The sequence below is a fragment of the Mytilus trossulus genome, chromosome 10 (assembly GCF_036588685.1).
Source record: "Mytilus trossulus isolate FHL-02 chromosome 10, PNRI_Mtr1.1.1.hap1, whole genome shotgun sequence".
Classification (NCBI taxonomy): Eukaryota; Metazoa; Mollusca; class Bivalvia; order Mytilida; family Mytilidae; genus Mytilus; species Mytilus trossulus.
The window spans coordinates 17,949,311-17,970,301 of NC_086382.1; the positions used below are offsets into that span (position 1 = coordinate 17,949,311).

General features: G+C 32.8%; 1 protein-coding gene across 2 annotated transcripts in view; it reads right to left on the reverse strand.

Annotated features, from left to right (window-relative positions):
* Window positions 1-3,395: 3,395 nt before the first annotated feature.
* LOC134686974 (solute carrier family 22 member 6-A-like) overlaps window positions 3,396-20,991 on the reverse strand; it is a 28,756-nt gene continuing 11,160 nt past the window's right edge. Inside the window, exons 5-9 of one of the 2 annotated variants that reach the window (XM_063546871.1) lie at window positions 13,460-13,591; window positions 12,467-12,549; window positions 8,039-8,156; window positions 6,410-6,482; window positions 3,396-4,001 (exon numbers count right to left, since the gene is read on the reverse strand). In XM_063546871.1, the coding sequence (XP_063402941.1) occupies window positions 3,801-4,001; window positions 6,410-6,482; window positions 8,039-8,156; window positions 12,467-12,549; window positions 13,460-13,591 (607 nt within the window). In that variant the 3' untranslated portion in view covers window positions 3,396-3,800. The remainder of the gene's footprint in view (window positions 4,002-6,409; window positions 6,483-8,038; window positions 8,157-12,466; window positions 12,550-13,459; window positions 13,592-20,991) is intronic. The other variant, XM_063546870.1, reaches the window with a different exon arrangement.

Genomic DNA, 20,991 nt, shown 5'->3' on the forward strand with positions numbered 1-20,991 from the left:
ATAGTACATATATAATGTTAAAAAAACAGGGATTCCTGTACCGTTCAGGGTATCCTGTAGAACGCCCTATAGTATACACACAAAAAACATACAACACCGGATCCTATAGAAGGTCCTATCTTAAATACATTATTTTCGATCAACAGGGGATCCTGTAGACCGCTCAGGGATGAAAAACAAACAACAGGGATTCTAAAGAAGGTCCTATGTGAGCTGCATAATTTTCAAACTACAGGGGACCCTGTAGACCGCTTAGGGTATCCTGTAGAACATTTTTTAGTATATACATGAACAAAAAAAAAACCAGGGGATCCTGTAGACCGCCCAGGGATCCTGTAGAACGCACTATACAATACACACGAAAAACAATCATCACCGGATCCTATAGAAGGTCATTTCTTAGCTGCATTATTTTCGAATAACAGGGGATCCTGTAGACCGCCCAGGGTACCCTGTAGAACCCCATATAGTAACGCTCTATAGTATATATATGAACAAAAAACAACAGGGGATCCTATTGAACGACCTATAGTAGATATACTAGTATACTGTTGAAAAACCAGGGAATCCTGTAGACCGCCCAGTGATCCTGTAGAACGCCCTATAGTATATTCATGAAAAACAAACAACAGGGATCCTATAGAAGGTCATATCTTAACTGCATAATTTTCGAACTACAGAGGATTCTGTAGACCGCCCAGGGTACCCTGTAGAACCCCCTATAGTAACGCTCTTTAGTATATATATGAACAAAAAACAACAGGGGATCCTATTGAACGACCTATAGTAGATATATACTGTTGAAATAACAGGGAATCCTGTAGACCGCCCAGTGATCCTGTAGAACGCCCTATAGTGAACACACGAAAAACAAACAACAATGGATCATATAGAAAGTACTATCTTAGCGTCATCATTTTTTATCAACAGGTCATCCTTTAGACCGCTCAGGGGATCCTGTAGAACGCCTAGGGTATCCAACAGACCGCCCAGGGTATCCTGTAGAACGCCCTATAGTATATATATGAACAACAAACAAAAGGGGATCCTATAGAATGATATATACTTACATATATAATGTTGTAAAAACAGGGATTTCTGTACCGCTCAGGGTATCCTGTAGAACGCTCTATAGTATATATATGAACAACAAACAAAAGGGGATCCTATAGAACGATATATATAGTACATATATAATGTTGAAAAAACAGGGATTTCTGTATCGCCCAGGGTATCCTGTATAACGCCCTATAGTATACACACGAAAAACAAACAACACGGTCTGATCTTAGCTACATTTTTTTTCGATCAACAGGGGATTTTGTAGAACGACCTATAGTAGATGTTTTATATCGAGACAGATTTATTTTTTATTCAAATGCAAACCTAGCATTTTTTTCAAACAATTCAAAGCGAGAATTTATTATTCAATTATTATATCATAAACATGTTAATAGGATGAATTCCGAATGGTCTTTGAATAATGTATAATTGGCTAGATTTTCCTAATTATCAAAATGAAGACCCGATTAATTCGTCTCTTTAAACGCAGATCAGCCTGGCACCGCCCCCTCACATTCCCGTAGAGGAATTTCTCGTGCCGTAGAACTTGTAATCTTTTTAGCGGATAATAAAAATATTATTAACTCCATAGTACATGTATGTTGAAAGCTGATGTTGGGGCTTTTGTTATGTGGATTTTATTAGAAAGGAGCAAAGATTGCCGTCCAGAATATGAACCAGCAAACACTAAATTGAATGATGTGAAAATGATAAAACTGTTTGGCTAAGACGTCAAACGCTATTTGTCATAAATTCCCGAAAAAAAAATTAAAAAAAAAGATAGGGCACAAAGAAGTTCTCTCTCGGACACACACTCCATAATGTATTTCAAAAAGGAATCTGTATTTGCTAAGCAGTGCTATTTAAAGAGAGTACAATGATATATATATGCTACTGTAAAGCGGTAGTTTTCCCTATTTTTCATGTGATAAAAAAAAATAGTTATTTTAACATAAAAAAACTAATTGCAACAGTAAAAATAAATAAAAAAAACATTGTTCAATTTGACACAGAAATGTACAAGTTGTCCTACGCTTCAGAATTTTGAAATGAACTTTATATTGATGCATGCTGAAATTTCACAGGCACTTGTCCCTGTGACTGTGTGAAATTGTCATGGTTAATCTTGTTACACAATCATACACGTTCAAGTTTAGATCGATGATTGTCGTCGTAGAAAATAATGCTGTTCATGTTTGTCTGTAATTTGTTTAATTCTTATTGCTATTAAGAAATGTTTGAAAACAAACAGACCGTATAAAAGCAATGGTTGTTAATTCGCATACGGTCAAACAATGCTAGCTCATCAATGGAATGCGACTGCAATACACATTCTGAGGTCATGCAGGTTCATACAAGACTCGTCAACAGCAATACACAAACGTAGTCCGGCAGTGGGCGGAGCTTTATAGCGATATCTGTACAGTATACATATACATCATAGCGATATATGTAGGGCTGTATCTCTATAGTAAGACACTCAATTGCAAGATAAAGCGTCTTTCATGCATGATTAGTATCGTAATATGGTGAGACAGTCTTGACAAAGTCACGGAAACTTTTTTATTTGCATTTTTTTCCCTTTATCTTTATGACCGGGAGACGGATTAATATTAGAGAAACCTTGTTTCCGAATCCCTTAAATTTATCATTGTATTTATATGTGTATGTCATGTACAGGATTTTTTTAAATAAAATATGTTTGAAAAAAAAACAAAAAATATATCATACGTTTGCACGAAAGAACAAAGTCTTGTAATTCAATTGCATTATACATTATTAATAAGTATTTGAAATAATAGTGCATATATCTTTAAAATTAGTTATTCAGCTAATCTTGTATGTAGAATGATCATCATTTGATATTTTTCAACTACTTATATGCGACCTTGTATACATGATTTATAATTATTTCGTAATATCAGTTCGCGTGTGGTTTTGTAGTCATACCACGCAGGTTCTAGTGGCATTGCTATAAAAATTATGTTTAACTTACGAGTTGCATCATCTATATCCTCTCATTCCAAAAGGCTACGCCATCTTTCATTATAAATCACACCAGTTATACCCTTCGAGGAACGCAAGGACATTTAGATGTAAAAATATACCAACATGGCTTATGAAATAGTACACCAACGCCAGTTGTGCGTCTTTTCAATATATACATGTAATACTCAGTCTTCACTAGATTTTTTTTGTTGGTTTGTTGCCATTATTTATCTTAAATTTAAAGATACTGATGTTGATTTAATTAGTATATTCACATCTTGAACTTTTCGTTACCAACACATGCGTTCATCGAGTTTTCCATTTGAGTTTCCTGTTTTTCTAATCACTTTTCTATGAAAAAAATATGTAATCTTGGTTCTTCCTTTTATGCCTTTATTAATTTTTAAAACCGTTCTAATGTCATCTGTCGTTCCACGTCTGATTTTTGTTTCATTCTTGTAATATCATTTTTTTTTAAGAGTTCAAAATACAAATGTTATGACCTTTAAAACCTTGCGGTCAATTATACCTGAACCAAGACTTTGGTTGTCAAAAAGGTTGGTAACTTTATTTTTAGTAATTCTATTTATTGCGGTATACTGTATGGCAGAAAGTATGTAAAAAATTGAATTACACATTTTATAACAAATATGTACCCCCATACAAATAACAGTACTAGTGTCTTATCTTATATTATCTTAGAACTAGTATTATTATACAATGATAAAAACTTTGAGAAGGATTTTTTTCTAATTCAGAGATCCATAGCCATTCCGTTCTGATTTGTTAAATACAGATTTGATTTTCTTCGATACAGAGTTTTTGGAATCGACGTCAATTGTGTCTTCTAAAGCTTGATTGTTTGTTTCTGGTAACAAAATTACGAAAAATGCTGATAGAAACATAAGGCCGGCAAAAACCATATAAAGCAGACCTGGAATCTTCTGGCTCTGAAAAGTAACGGAAATACAAGTTTATTATTATACATTTATCTCATAGGAAATGTTTCCTTATCAAGCAAAATATACTATAGCTGAATATACGATTAGGTGTTGGTTTTGATGATCATAGTACATTGACCTATAACTGACTATACGATTTAATTGCAAATTCACCCTCTATAGCCCCGATACAAATGAAACCGGACGTTGACGCGTTCGAATCGAACACACTCTGTAACATTGAGTTCAGACCGTAAGGAATTAATATTTTAAAAGAAAATACCATATCTATTCTTCGCATATTCTGCTTCAATATATTCTTTGCCATAATACTCATTACTTACTCCGAGGTTTTTGAAATGTGTGACATTTTTGTACACAAACATCGCAAAACGCAAGACAATATCAATGATAAAACGTGCTCGGTATTTTTAAATATTCAAAACTTAATGTTTTTCGTGCCTTATAGTTTTAAAACATACATTTTTGAAAATTTCATAATTTAGATTAACAAATTTATAAAGATCGTTGGTTTATGTTGAATCTAGAAACTAAAAAATACAAGTTTAAAAGTGTCTTCATTTTCATGTTCTGTACGCTTCGTTGTCATAACCAGGCAGAAGCTAGCGAACAATAAGCCAGTGAACAATAAGGCGATATATCGAGAAACCAAAAAACAGAATAAGACAACAGCGGCCGTTAAATAAAAAAATATTCAAAAAGGCAGAAAATCAGTTAAAATATAGCAATTTTAACTCAATTTTGAAATGGTTTTTATCCAATCCATAGTTTTAACAAGTCGCATAAATTTTTAGGCTAATATTCAGTACCACAATATAGATAAAAATTTACAATAACATACAGAAAAAGGGTCGTCGATGCCATCTCTACCTTGATAAGAAAGTGATTTATGACGGGTTTTGTCTACGAAGTTGAACTGTACAGTGATTAATTTATTCAAAAACGCACAACGAACTCGACACATTTGGTGAGACGAACGATACAGTCAGAGAAAGCTTAAGAAGTAAGATTTTGCGTTTATTTTGAGTTCTAGGGAACATTTGAAGGCACGTAGTAATTCAATGTATAGTTATTCATTATTGCTTAAGGTATAAATACGCAAAAGTGTATGCACGAAAATATATTTAGCATTGTTTATCTCATAAAACGTATGAAATTGCACCATGTATTTGCGTTTTGCATCTCGCAGTTTTATCAAACGTTCTAAGCAATATTTAAAACCTACAACAACTGTATAATTGAATAAATAAACTAACTTGCACATTGACATTTTTATATATACTCAAATAAGTTCTAGAGCGGCATTCAAAATTGTTGTCATCCCAAATGTTGTCCTGATTATCGTTTCGAACGCGTCAACGTCCGGATTCATTTGTATCGGGGTTATATGGGGTGAAATTGTGCCCAAGTTGTCGTTTGCACATTTCTTGAATGATAATTGCAGACTGACTGATTCTATTTGAATGAATTAATTAATGTTGATGATCATTAATGACCCATCCGATAAACGGATTACCTATGACAACAGATTATGACACCAGTTGGAAAAAATAAGTATGGTTCTTTATTATTGGACTTTTTACTTAATGGGAGGATAAATGGTGACAAGGAATGAAAGTTGACTTGCAGGAATGCAAGTGTTGTAGATTATTGCATTAGTAATGTGAATTTTATAAATAGATTTTGTACCTTGGAAGTAGAAGATTTTTCAAAATTATTTTCTGATGTACATTGTCCATTGTCTATTAGTGTGTATGCAACAAATGTAAACGGATGTGAGGTACCTGATTATATAGAAGAAAGTGCAGAAAGGATAAGAAAGTGGGACAGTGATAAATTGATAGGATTTCAGCAAAATATAAACCAAGGTAAAATAAAAGATCTTTTGTACAATTTGAAAAAACAAGGGTTGATGTAAATGTTAATATACATGTTGAGAAACTATGTGAAATTTTTATAGAAAGTGCAAAAGCTACATTTGGCATTTCTCATAGTAAAAACGGGAAAACACGTCAGAAATTGTTTATGAATAAACCCTGGATTAACCGAAAATGTAAATTTGCGAGACAAAATTATCATAAATTTAGACGAAAATTTAAAAAAAATTCGAACTACAGTCAAGAGATCCAATTTGGCTGGATCGGAAAACATATACAAGAAAACTCTCGACCGCTTTTTTTGGTTCAAAATTTAAAAAAAAAGAAGAAAGTAACAAGATATTCAAAAATGGCATTTTTAACTATATGTTAGAAAATCATGAAAAGTTAAGATCAGCGGATTTTTTATTATAACAATATATGGATAAAACCAGAGGATTATGATAAATCTGGCAAAATTTCGAAACAAGAGGCGCAAACATCCTTAAGGTAAATTGCTTTAATTATCATGTTACTTACAGCATAAATGACCATTGGAGCGACCATTGTACCAATTCCACCTGTTGCATTATGTAAACCAGATCCTATACTTCTAAAAAAACGTAATATATGTTGTTAAAGTTTTATTATTGGTATACAAGTATGTGAATAAGCTAAAAACTTACTCGTTAATCTTCGTTTTTTTAAGTTGTGTGGCTTATTTTAAAATCGGCAAGAGTTCCCTTTGAAATACGTCACGTATGTCTGAGATTATTCAGTAAAAAGTAGTTGAAAAGGAATTCTTGGAATTCAAAATGTTTTTTTTTATTTAATAATGGGATGGATGTACAACTCCTCAGCCACGTTCAATTATTTTATCTTAGTACATAAATTTCACTTATTTTTCTAAATCATTATTAAACTGCTATTTGGAAGGCTTAAATACGCAGTCTCTGTTGCAATTGATCTACCGTTGTCAAATTTGAAATATTATACCAACTTAGATCGGATAGGGCCGTTATTTTTGGGACAGTTTTTCCCCGCAGTTGTTGTTACATCTTAACCGTCGTATTCTTTGGAATTTTAGAGTTGTGCCAGTTCATATCGCAAATTACTATATCTATTTTGGCATATCTTTGCAGAATCTTGCGTCGTGTTTGGAAATTTTGAATGGTACCAGCGTCTCTGTTGTTCGCTTAAACTGTTTTTTTTTTGTGTATAAATTTCAAGATTGTGATAGTTTTATAATTAGAAAAGATTGACATTATTCATTTTACATCGTGATCATACTGATGAAGGATATCTGTTATCCGAATTATCTATAACAATTGTTCATTTTTTTGATGTTTTGTGGTGATGTTTAACCCTTTTATATATGCTATATATATTATTTTGTAGTGTACTGTATCATAATTACATGATCCATCGCCCCGTAAGATTTATCGTTGACTATTTTCGGCCATTTTATTATAAATATATACATATATATAACACCTCCCGAAACGATAGCTTATTTTGATAAGCTAGAGTTAGAGGAGGGGACAAGGTCTCTGCGCAATGCTAGGCAGTGTAATCTTAGAAGTTGAAATAAAAAGTACAGAATACAGCCACGGCCAGGGAGGAAGTTATGAATCAATAAAATTGAGAATGGAAATCGGGAATGTATCAAAGAGACAACAACCCGGCCATAGAAAAAACAACAGCAGACGGTCACCAACCGGTCTCAATGTAACGAGAAATTCCCGCACCTAAATCTACTTTAACATCGTTAGGTTGATTTTCTAGGCACTTCCTCCCCGGCGCCGGGACTGGAACATGTACTTTGTGTTTCTAACTTGTTCGACAACACCGCATCACGACAACAACGCCTAGCATTGCGCAGAGACCTTATCTCCTCTTCTAACTCTAGCTTATAAAAATAAGCTTCCGTTTCGGGAGGTGTTACCTTCTTGTAGAAATTAAACAAAGATCTCTGATACAATACACGAAGTATTTATTTTCCCGCCATTTCCAAAAAAAAACATGTCGAAATTGAGGCTAATAACTTATCAATATATTAAGCCCATTTTGATCCATAGCTTATGATTTTCTGACTTCTAGTATCTATTTTAAATTCTAGATTTTTTTAATTTCACCATAGTACATCCTTTATCACTTTTATTACCCTACCTGACAACAGTAGGATATAATTCCGCCGTCAGTAACATAAGCGACATCCAGCCAGTAGTCACACATGATTTAGATATGAGTGCAAAAATAGTGACAAATGTCTCCTTATTGTTTATATCTGTAATGAATGTAATAATAATGGATGAACACATTCAGACTCTTGACCTACAAACAATTTTGTATTGATAAATATACAAATGTGTTACAAAAAAGCAAATATAGAGCAGGCTAACAATTGGAAACACAAGACGCAAGATGCACATTTTGTCTATATGCGACTCATGTCAGTTTTATTGCGAACCCAATTGTACCTTTCCATAGACTAACATGATAGTTATCTGTCCATTTCAACTTTTGGCAGTTCAATTATCTCATTGAACAAATACAGCAGATATTGTTTTCTGTTTAGTTTATTCACTGGGACCTTTAAATTTCTTCTAAGAGAAATCTATCACTCATTGATTATTAAATTTACCCGACTTAAAAAAATATCGGCTATATTGATGGAAATAACATGTTTACTATTAATTAAAAACTGCATGAATTTGAATTTTTTATATTTTCAATCTGTTGAATGTAAACACTAATATAAACATTTATAAAAGTCGATTTTGAAAATTTTTTATTTAAAAATAAAAAAAAAAAACTTTTAAATGATGATGTTTATATATTTATGCCTTCTTAAAAGTATTCTATAACTAAAGAAAAATCTAAAAATGCAACTTTTGACAGGAACAATACTATTTTTTTTAAAACAAACATTTTTTGATTAGATTAGTATTTATTTTGAACAGATTGAAAAAAATATTATTAATGTTGATCATATGTAGTTTTTATACGACCGCAAACAAAATTTGCGTTGTATAATGCTATCATGTCGTCGTCAGCTGCGTCGTCCGAAGGCGCATTTAGTTTCCGGACAATAACTTTAGTTTTAGTGAATGGATCTCTATAAATTTTTACCAGAAAGTTCAATACCACTAAGGGGAGGTCAATAGATTTTTGGGATTATGGTCCCACTAATTTTGGAATTAGGAGGGGCTAAAAAGGGGGCCCAAAATAAGACTTTTTGTAGTTTTCAAACACTTTCTTGTGTTTAAGTGTATGAATTTCTCTGAAATTATATCACAAGTTTCCATACCACAAAGGAAAAGTTGGAATTGATTTTGGGGGTTGTGGTTCCATTAGTTTAGAAAATAGGGACTAAAAGGGGCTCAAAATCAGCATTTTTGTAGCTTTCAAACAATAACTTCTGTTTTAAGTGTGTGAATCTCTTTGAAATTATATCACAAGTTCCCATAGCATTAAGGGATATTAAGGATTGTGTTTTGGGGTTTATGGCTCAAAATGTTTTGGGTTTATGGGCAAAAAAAGGGGAAAAACTAGGTTTTTCTGGTCAATGGACAATTAAGACAATTTAAAAGCCATGTAAAGGTGGTAATTCAAAAGCATTTCACATACAATGTTGGGTATGTTCGGATTTACCTCCCTTACTCTACTTGTAAATTATGTACTAGTATAAAGAAATGTCAGGATTTAAACTAAATGCTAAAAAGGGGGTGGTAGTAGTTTTCAATCCCCCCCACCTAATTTCTCAAATTTCATATTTTTGAATTGTTTAAAGAAATCTTCAATTGCACAATATTGTGCAATAGATTTGTAAGATCTTGACATTTGTTGTGTGTCAGAAATCCATATTATGTCAAAAATTTGATCACAATCCAAATTCAGACCTGTATCAAGCTTGAATGCTGTGTAATTACTTGCCCGAACTGTTCAGGGTTCTACCCTGCAGTCGCATGCGGAGCACCTGGTTTATAAAAAGTAAACATGTTATTTCCATCAATTTAACAGACAACTTTTACTCAGGTAGATTAATCAATGAGTGATAGATTTCTTTTAAATTTAAAGGTCCCAGTGAATAAACTTAACAGACAGAGAACAATATCTGTTGTATTTTTTCAATGGGACAAATGAACTTCCAAAAGTTTAAATGGACAGGTAACTATCAGGTTAATCTATGGAAAGGTATTATTGGGTTCGAAATAAATACATTCTCAAAGATGTGTTTTAGGCTTGTCTAGTAGAAAGTTATCTTCTTTCATTACACTTCATATTAAAATGCCATATTTTGATTGGCTTACACGGGGACTACACGAGGGTGTTAATTTACTCTATCACATGGCTGAGCGGGTAACAGTTTTTATTAATGTTGCCCTCTGGTCCGGACCAATCAAAATCAAAATTTAAAGGACAAAGAATTGAATTTACATCAAGTAATTAAATACAATGCTGAAGTTCTGCGTTTTGGCGCAGATTTTAGTATATAAAACAAAATAAAACACCTTGTCTAATTTTTGTTGTTTTCTAAAGCCTCATTCACACCTTACCGGATAGCACGAACGGACGCCTAACTGATGAAAATAAAAGTTGTCCGTTGAAAAAATTGTTATCCGTTTGGAGTCCGTTGATGTACTGACCGAATAAAACGGATGTGTAACGAATGCATAACGGACACACACCGGATATGCAACGTACGAGAAACGGAAACGTACCGGACAGAACGAATGTCGAACGTACAGACAACGGACGAGTACCGCATAAAACGGACACCTAACGGAAGCGTACCGGATAAAACAGATGAACAAGATATACGGAAAAATTAAAAGCGACAATAATAATACATGTAAATTGCATAAATATTCAAAATGTTTCTGGGTAACTGGTTGTTGTTTGTACTTCAAAATGCCGCCAAAGGGCATTGTCTGGTCTAAATAAGAGCTGGTTGATTGTGAAGACGTGCCTTTACTCTAAGATCGATTATAAATAATAATTCATGTACCTTAAGAAATCTGTCATACCAATAATTGGCATTTCAGACGCGAAATTTTCAATTGGCTTTTGTTCGTTTCAGATCCGTTCATCATCCATTTTATCCGTTATACGTCCGGAAGAAGTCCGTTTCCGAGTCATTCGTTCAACATCCGTTTTATCCTTTAAACGTCCGGTAGAAGTCCGTTGGTGAATTTATCTTCCAGACCTCCAACGGATGTATAACGGACACGTAACGGGTACAAAACGGAAACGAAACGGACGAGTACCGTACAAAACGGACGCCTAACGGACTTTCAACGGACATTTTATCCGTTGGACGTCTGTTGAAAGTTTTGTTTTGAACAAGCTCAAATTTTTTTCCACCGGACAGAACGGACGTCGACGGATAAAATGTACGCTTAAGGTGGTATGGGTGTCTTTCGCCATCTTGGATTGTAAAAAACAGAGAATCTAAGGTCCATATTTTCTATCAAATTAGCAAAATTTGATGCAAGAATGCAGATATTTCATGTGTTTTTACATTTAAAGATCCAATTTATACGAATATAACTTATAAATATAAATATATGTACAAGTGCAGATTATTTTTGGTTGTTTTTAAATATTTTGAAATTGTAATTTTAAGGGGAGGTAACTCTAAAACAGTCCATTTTCTGTTGGATTGTTCATGGAATTTTCCTACTTTGTAATTTAGCCGGAAAAAACGCACGGTGACCCTATCTTTTCTCTTGATATTATCAAAGCATTGTTTGAAAGCTATATTTTCCTAATTTATTTTACAATTCTATCATTTCGTTTAGTTTCTATTCACAAAATGGTGTTTTTCCTGTATAATCCATACAAAATGTGTCATTTTGTCACGATATGTAGCTTGAAAAAATGCACGGTGACCTATCATTTTTATAATATTTTTTAACATGTATCAATAGATACTACATTTTGGCAAAGTATGAACAAATTCTATCATTTTTATTTTAGACTCCCATACCACCTTAACGGACATGCAACGGATGTGGACGGACGTCTAACGGATAAGAACGGACCTCTAACGGACATGGACGGATTGAAAGAAAGTTATCCGTTAGGCGTCCGTTCGAGCTATCTGGTAAGGTGTGACCATTAATCTGTAAAAGACAATAATAATAGGACATTCAGTATAATATATTAAATAACACATAGCTGAGAGGGTGATCAAGCAAATTGTAACCCCTCGAAAAAGCACTGTCAACCTTTGCTGCGCCGCGGTTGACAATGTTTTCTCGGGGTAACAATCTGCTCTATCACCCTCTCAGCTATGCATTATTTATATATTAATGTCAAACTTTTCTTTTCTTTTTTTTCAACAAATACGCTTTGAGTTTTATCAAAAACTGTTGAATTTCATTTGCATTTTCATTTGAATCCCTCTAATGAATTTTTGACTCAATATGCAACATGCCTGATTCAACCTAAATCATCATTTATGAAATTTCAGATGTTGAAAAAAGTCTCAATAAAATTGATTAGAATAAATACAGCGGACACTAAGATAACTACACACAATACATGTCATGTCTTATTCGGCTATATACAATTTAAACGGTGTTATGTTACCTAATGTTCGTAATATGCCAACAATGACCCCCGAACATCCACCAATAACAAAGAACATCGAGGTTGTCCATTTCCTTCCAATGCTGTGGATATAAATTAAAAGGTTTATAACATTTACTGATTAAGGGGCTCAACGAATGGTATGAAGTACTCATGCAATCTTTTTATTTTCACTAAGCCCTAATGTCCACAAACCTGGTTGACCGTAAGTCGCTAGACCCGAATGTCACAAACGCAGGGGACCATAAGTAATTTCACACTTTTAGTTTTCCAATTATGTACTCATAAGATAGGGCTGAAAAAGGTGGCCATGTGCTGTTTTCTGCTTTTTATTGTCCTTATTTCTAACTGTTTTTAGCATCGTTTTCATATTGGAAACCAGGCGGTGGCCATTCGACGTCGTTTTCCTATAGAATTGATAAACTTTAGTTTTATAAACATGTTCCTGAATTGACTTCATTAATATAGCACTTTCAATTGTTAGATCAGGATTGTATTTACTTTGTTCTTTTCTTTATTGTTGTTTGGGAGAGTCTGCATCATCACAAAGAATTCTGTTGAAAAAGGATTATAACAAGAGGCTCTATAGGATTATAACAAGAGGCTCTATAGGATTATAACAAGAGGCTCTATAGAGCTTGTGCGCTGACATGCATCTTTTACAATAATCATTTTTTAGTTCGGCAGGTGTCTTGAAAAGTCTTGTTCATCCAGTTAAGTCGGTTATATTTGATTCCACAATTAAATAATCGCGGAGATACACAATATTTATAAATGTGTAACAGGGACATTAGCTGTAAAATTCATGTTCACCGATTTGACTTCAATTCTAATTTTCATTTATAACATACTGAAACGTATATTCAAATTACAATAAGTCTAAAATAAACAGTTAAAACTGCATGTACTCGATACATTTATATATGTATATCAAAAACATAATTAAATATCTTAACTTATCATTCTGAAAATGCTCTGTGACGTTATACTTACCAGTTAGCAAAATACCATCCAGTTACTTGAACAAATCCAACAACATTCAGAAGAATAAGATTTATGTAAATATTTCCTGCAAGTTGTCCTACTCCAAAAAATATTCCGTATGCTCCGTAACCACAGCTGAACCTTCAATGTAAATTGAATGTACTGTATTAGACATTGATAGTGTAGATTTTAGAAAAATAAATATTGTTGAAGATCATTCCTCTAAAATGAGTTTAAATAGTAATGTTAACGTGTGATCTTTAAAAGTGTAAGTCGATCGTATCGGTACAAAGAAATAAAAATATTATTACTAAAAGTCCATCAACCCGTGGGATGTGTTTAGTTAATTTTAGTGTCTGATGTATGATTTTTTTTTATTATAAATTGTTTTTGTCATTTAACTAGCTTTCAGTAACCACGAGTAACTACGAGTACGCTTAAATCGTACTCAAGTTCGTGGTAATTTGACCTGTTGGTCCAATTTGTTAAGCATTTTCGTTGTTTAATATTTACTTCTTTTTGCGTTATTTGATATAGTGTCACTATCTTTATTACATACCACCTTTGACACGTATTTAGTATGAACTTTAAGATAAATATCCACATCTGTTCTCGTACAATAAACAACACATTTCTTTATTTTGTATTAACCATAATTTCGTACTCCATGTACAGTAAATCCTTACTAAAATTTACCTGTGTAATTTTGCGACATTTTGTTAAAAAAAATGAGCGAGTGAGAGATTTAATTTTAATTAGATTGTTCAACTGAAGGTTTTCTCTAATTTTGTTTTACATCTCACTTCCTTTTTATCGATTTTGTCTTTGCATTGTGTCATATAGCATATGTTATAGTGCAGTGGTACTATTTTAACTTGTTTTTTATAAGTACTTCTTTTTATTGATTTAAGCCATTTTACAGCGGGTTTTCTATGTTGTGATGTTACTAATAATTTCAGGTTACGGTGAAGGTTGGCACCTGATAAATGTTTAAACTCGTTGCATTTGTTTGAACCTGTCCTAAGTCAGGAACCTGTTGTTCAGTTGTTGTCGTTTCTTGATGTGGATCATTAAAAAAAATCGTTTCTAGCTGTTTTTTATATAGAAAAGACCGTTGGTTTTCCTGTTTAAAGTTTTTTATGCTAGTCATTTTGGGGGATCTTTATAGCTTGCTGTTCGGTGTGAGCCAAGGCTCCGTGTTGAAGGCCATACTTTGACATATATGACTTGGATGGAGAGTTGTCTCATTGGCACTCATACCCTTATCTTCTTATATGTACAAAAGATCTAAATCAACATATTTAGAGTTCCTATTTTCAAATCATAAGAATATAAAGTGTTGATTGAACTAACTTAAAGGGAAACTTCGCAAAAAAATCAAAAATTGATATTATGTCCATTCTGTATAAAAATGCTCAAATTTATAAATATTAAAGTTTTATTCCGCTAGATAAGAGATCACCATCGATTTTAAATTTTGAGTATCAGTTCCCTGCCTTCCGCCATTTTGTTATCTTGTCCAAATAAAAATCACGATATGTCTATAAACCACAAAGAAACAAAACTACAGTAACCGATGTAGTCTTAATTACGTGTCGATATCTTGTCAATCGTACGGTTGTTTTATCTGACTAACTAACTTGATACGGAAAATGTTCTTATTTTTTTAATAACCATATAATCTGTTATTTTTAAACTGTTAATATTGGAATTAGTTAAAAAGTCAAAGTTCAAATCATAAATAAGTGTTCCGTGAAAATTGTTTTCGAAAATCTAATTCGTTCATAATTCTTTAAAGTAATATACTTTATTCAAATAAATTAGGATCTTCGCTCCACTGATCACCCGCATGGCTTAAGGTATTACTCCCAAAGGTATTGTGAGGGGTGTAAGGTGACACGTCCAGGTATTCAAGCGATTTCCTGTCGGGCTTGCAAGTTCATGCATCGTTTCACTTCTGTGGGTATTGATCAGTGTACACGGCCGATAACTTATAACTTTCCATTTTGAACTATCAGGTGCATGTATAATATACATCTCTGTCTTGCGTGTCCGAAAGTGATATAATATACTAGTCATTACTTAACTCATACGCTTGTTTATAAATAAAATTTCTGGTGTAAAGAATATTATTTATAAAAAAAAATGATACAAAAAAAAAAAAAAAAAAAAAATTGAAGATATACAAATATACGTATTTTTTCCAAGGGTTAATTTGGAAAAATCAGAGACATATGTGGGAAAATGTAATATTTACTCGTTGTCAATAGTAAAGGACATATATATAGTTGGATCATTCCAGAAATGTTGATTAAAAAAATGTGCGCACTTGTCGACGATTCGTTTATACGCCCGGATAGAAAGTTACGGAACTACAGCGCAATTTAAAATATATTCATGTATACATTGAACATAAGAAAGAAACATACATTTTGTGCAAATTGGGGTAAAAGTTTTGTAAATAGACTAGTCCACGTATACCAACAGTATGTAATCATCCAATTCGATAGACTATTGTATACCAAAAGAAGAAGAAGAAGAGGACCAATTTGATTTAAATACAGGTCGATCTATAACTTGCTTTGGTTCATCGAAGTTATGAACATAGTAAAATCACAGATTTATATATCAATTAGATTGTTCTCGAATAAAGAAAGAAATTCGTCATCACCACAATTGTTCCGACATATGCAACTGGACGTACACTAATAATCCCCGAGGGGTGTGAATATTTTCTAGGAAAGCTATTGAGTATTAAAGTTGCAAATAATTTTCGGGATTTATTTTCTTTCTTGATATTCAAAGACAGCAAATTTAAAGAATAAACTGCTTGTCAGATATTTGCCCGCTTTAAGGGTATTCTTGCTAGTTGAACAGACTTATAATTACATTCAAAAATAGGGAAAGATGACATTAAATTCGTTGTCTTTTGTTTTTAAACATCTTTGGTCAAATAGTTATTAAGTATTATACGTTGTGAGACGAAGACTATTTTAATAAGCACGTCCCCGATTATGATTAAATTTGGTTGACGTTTTTCACACTTGATAAAGAATATCTATTCGTAATTTTTCGATTCCATTCCAAGAAGACCTTAAATTTGCTGTCAATTTTTTAAAACTTCTCAAGTAGAAAAATGTTTTTCATATCATATTCCGCTTCGGTAGAGTTATCTTCATTGAGTTCCAGTTATTAATTTATACGTGGCTTTTAAAAGTCTAAATCTAAGTGTTCTCATTCATTTATTTGCCTAATAAAGACAAATAAAAATACTTTGGTAAAGCTGGGAACAGTATATCTATATTAATATATATGTTCCTGGGTAAAGCTATTTATAATTTCTAAGTTCTCCTTTTTATTAGACATCAATCAAGGACAAAAGGTGTAAATCATTTCAATCGGACATATGATTTAAGTTTCCCGTATTTAACCGAAAATTGTGTATTTCTTAGTAAATTAACTTATTTGAATTCAAATAAATAATAGCACCAAACATAATTAAATAATTCCACGGCGATCAATTTTTATTTGTCACCAACTTGAATATATATTTTAAATATGTATATTGAATGCTCCCTTGTCTTATAATTCACTGATCCGAATAGACAGTCACACCTGGCAAGGTGTGCCCGAGAGGCGTGGTTAAATACCGAAGTGCAAATAACAATTTACCTTTCAACAAGCCATCTACGAGTATTGCCAAAGAACCGTGAATACACACATCGTATCAACCAAGTCATAGCAGAGATAGTAAAAGGTCAATAAGAGTACAACAACATATTGTCTTTACAGATTATTGTACTTTACTTTGTTCACCCCATCAGTCCGAAAATATATTAATTAAAAATAAATTTATAACTTTTTGTGTTGTCTACAAAAATAATTCGAATATATACGTTTAACATAGAAAATTTATCTCATGAATATGTACAATTGAACGCCTGTGCGTTTTATCTTCTTATTATCGGATGGTTATTTAGATAAAGCATAAGTCATCGGCGCGCTTACGATTACGTTAAAATATGATTAAAAACCAAGACTTTTAATGATTGTATTTTAAATCCCGGCATGCAAAAATCAGGAGAAAACGTCACGACCTACAGGAAGTTGTTAATATTTTTTCATTAAATATTGAATTTCTCCTTTATTACTCCACATATAGCGATAAAACTTTGTGAATATATATATTATGTCATAATGAACATATTTAAACCATAAGTAAAAAATCGTGAATTTTCCCTTTAATAGACATTTGGAAAAACTGTCATAAACTTACGATTAGGATTACAATTACACTTTCAGGTAGCATTTGAATCTTGGGTCGTTTCAAAGTCACTGTGCTTAAACGGCCGTGGGTAACTTAAGTTACCCACAGCCCAAGATGGCGGACTCTAAACTCTTTGAGATGACAGTTGATACGAAATATACTTTTTGCAACGTTTTTCATGATCTATGTGCATATTGATAGGATTTTTGAATAAAGAAATCACCTACCATCACTTCAAATTCGTTAATTTTGACTTCACTTTAGCGCAAGGCCAACTTTAAAAAATGTATAAGATGTCCGTAACTTACAAGTTAAAAATAATCGGACTGTCCGTAACTTTATTTTTGGATGTGGGTAACTTTTTTTCAAAATTGTAAGATTAACAATTTCAACAGTTAAAGGACAATAAACACTATCAAACCCCTTAATTATTACATAGATTTATACAATAGCGATATGCTTCAAACTAAACAAGAGAAAAAGTAAACCAGAGTGTCACGGATTTTCCGATAAATTTGAAAAAAATATTCCCGGGATAAAACGGGATCTGACGGTACGGCGAAATTTATCTAACATTCTTCTAGCTTTATAGATTGTTCACTGATGAGTCCTTGGAGGAAAAAAATTGATATTCTTTCCTTTAAATAATTCTGAATTGTTAGCCAAAAAGGTATGGTCTCTACTATATCTAGTGTGATGTGTTGTTGATTGCGAGAAAAAAATGCCAATATCTAGGAGTAGATGGAAGGCTATATTATTGAACATGTGTCAGTTTATTATAGTAATAAAGGTAGATTTAAAATCTGTTAACAGTTTCATTGACCTCAGGGGTTCAATAAGATCGGGTATCAAATCATACATATCTTCTTTAGAGGTTTGGACTGATTCATCTGTATTTCTGCTAAGGATTGACCTCTATGAAAGTTACTGACATCATGCTAAAGTTACGGACATCCCTATTGGTATAAGGAAAAAAGTTACGGACAAGTTGTGTTGAAGTTACGGACATCATAAGTGTTTTGGCAAATCGTGCTGTAATCGTTTATTTTGTAGTAACTAACCACGTTTTACATTGCAGAGTTTCCCTAAAAGATTTGAATAACTTTTTAATTACTGAACATTTCTTTTGTATTCATGGTATTGTAATTATATAGGAGCAAACTTCCTAACCGAAGCCAGGCGGCTCCATCTTTGGCTGTGGGTAACTTAAGTTACCCACGGCCGTTTAAGCACAGTGAAAGTGTAAATATAAACCGTCGGTTCGACACAAAGACTTATTAACTCCTATGATGTTTTTCTATAGTTTAAACAAAGGGATTTTGAAAGATATATCGGTACACTAAATGGAATCTTGACAGCTTGAGGTGGAATCAGGACAACTCGGTTCAAAGCAGACTCATACAACTTGGGTCAAATCAAAGACAAATCAGACTGAGACAACAACTTGGGTCAAATCAAAGACAAATCAGACTGAGACAACAACTTGGGTCAAATCAAAGACAAATCAGACTGAGACAACTTGTGTTAAATATGGGTCAAATCAAAGACAAATCAGACTGAGACAACTTGTGTCAAATATGGGTCAAATCAAAGACAAATCAGACTGAGACAACTTGTGTTAAATATGGGTCAAATCAAAGACAAATCAAACTGAGACAACTTGGGTCAAATCAAAGACATATCAGACTGAGTGGTCAAATCAAAGACAAATCAGACTGAGACAACTTGGGTCAAATCAAAGACAAATCAGACTGAGACAACTAGGGTCAAATCAAAGACAAATCAGACTGAGACCACTTGGGTCAAATTAAAGACAAATCAGACTGAGACAACTTGGGTCAAATCAAAGACAACTCAGACTGAGACAACTAGGGTCAAATCAAAGACAAATCAGACTGAGACCACTTGGGTCAAATCAAAGACAAATCAGACTGATACAACTTGGGTCAAATCAAAGACATATCAGACTGAGACCACTTGGGTCAAATTAAAGACAAATCAGACTGAGACCACTTGGGTTAAATATGGGTCAAACCAAAGACAAATCAGACTGAGACAACTTGTGTTAAATATGGGTCAAATCAAAGACAAATCAAACTGAGACAACTTGGGTCAAATCAAAGACATATCAGACTGAGACAACTTGAGTGGTCAAATCAAAGACAAATCAGACTGAGACAACTTGGGTCAAATCAAAGACAAATCAGACTGAGACAACTTGGGTCAAATCAAAGACAAACCATACTGAGACAAACTTGGACCAAAGGCAAAGACAACTATGTCTTCTTTTATAGACATCTCGGACCAGTTTTTTATAGACATCTCGGACCAGTTTAAAACACACATCGGAACAGTTTGAAAGGGCTCTTTTGTAGTTTTTAAGGTAATTATTATTTTTATTTTTTTTGTTTAGATTTTTAGCTTTCTATAAATACTTGTCAGTTTGTCGCATGTCAATTTTTCCTGGAGAAGTTTTTGTGGACTTTTGTTTGTATTTTCGTCACTTTTTGACATGTTGGAGCCCGACTTATTTCAAATGCCCTTTTGCATCGTTTCCTTGTTTAAAAAACAAAAGTAACTTAATTAGTTGCATTCAACATATATATGCATTTCATTTTAAATCAAATCAAGAATTTTAATGTAAAGACTTTGTTTAAATATTCTAAAAGCAGTCATGTTGTCTTTTTTAAAGTACACGGATGTATATGAACCTAATTTTAGATTAAATGCAATCAAACGATTGTGTTAAACGATGATATTTTTTTTTTTATTTCTTAAGAAACAAAGTTGTTATTTGTTACCAAATAAAACTATAATACATCCTTTCAGATTAAAATGCACTTTGCTTTTACAGATATTTGAATGCACACGGATATTAATTTGGAATATATAATGAACTGATATGCTAACGCGAAGTTATGTTGAATGCAGATTTCTTAGGCACCAGCAACACATATTAATGGCAAATAAAGGAAAAGAATTACCTTTGCCGACTGAGCCAAATTTGTTTGCTGTCCGACAAAATATATCCAGTATTGACAACTTACATAAGACAAAACTTGGAATATGCAGAGGGAGTGTACGAAATTGAAAAGACATATTATCTTCTTTTGAGTAGGACTTGAACACTCCATCGGAGAATTTTTAAAAAAACTGCATTGGTGTGCCTTCGAAAATAATTATTAACGAGATAAAAAAAAATCATTTGACTTTACTATAAATGTTGATTAGGTTTATTTTTTATATTTTCAGACGACCTCTTGTTTTTCGTCAA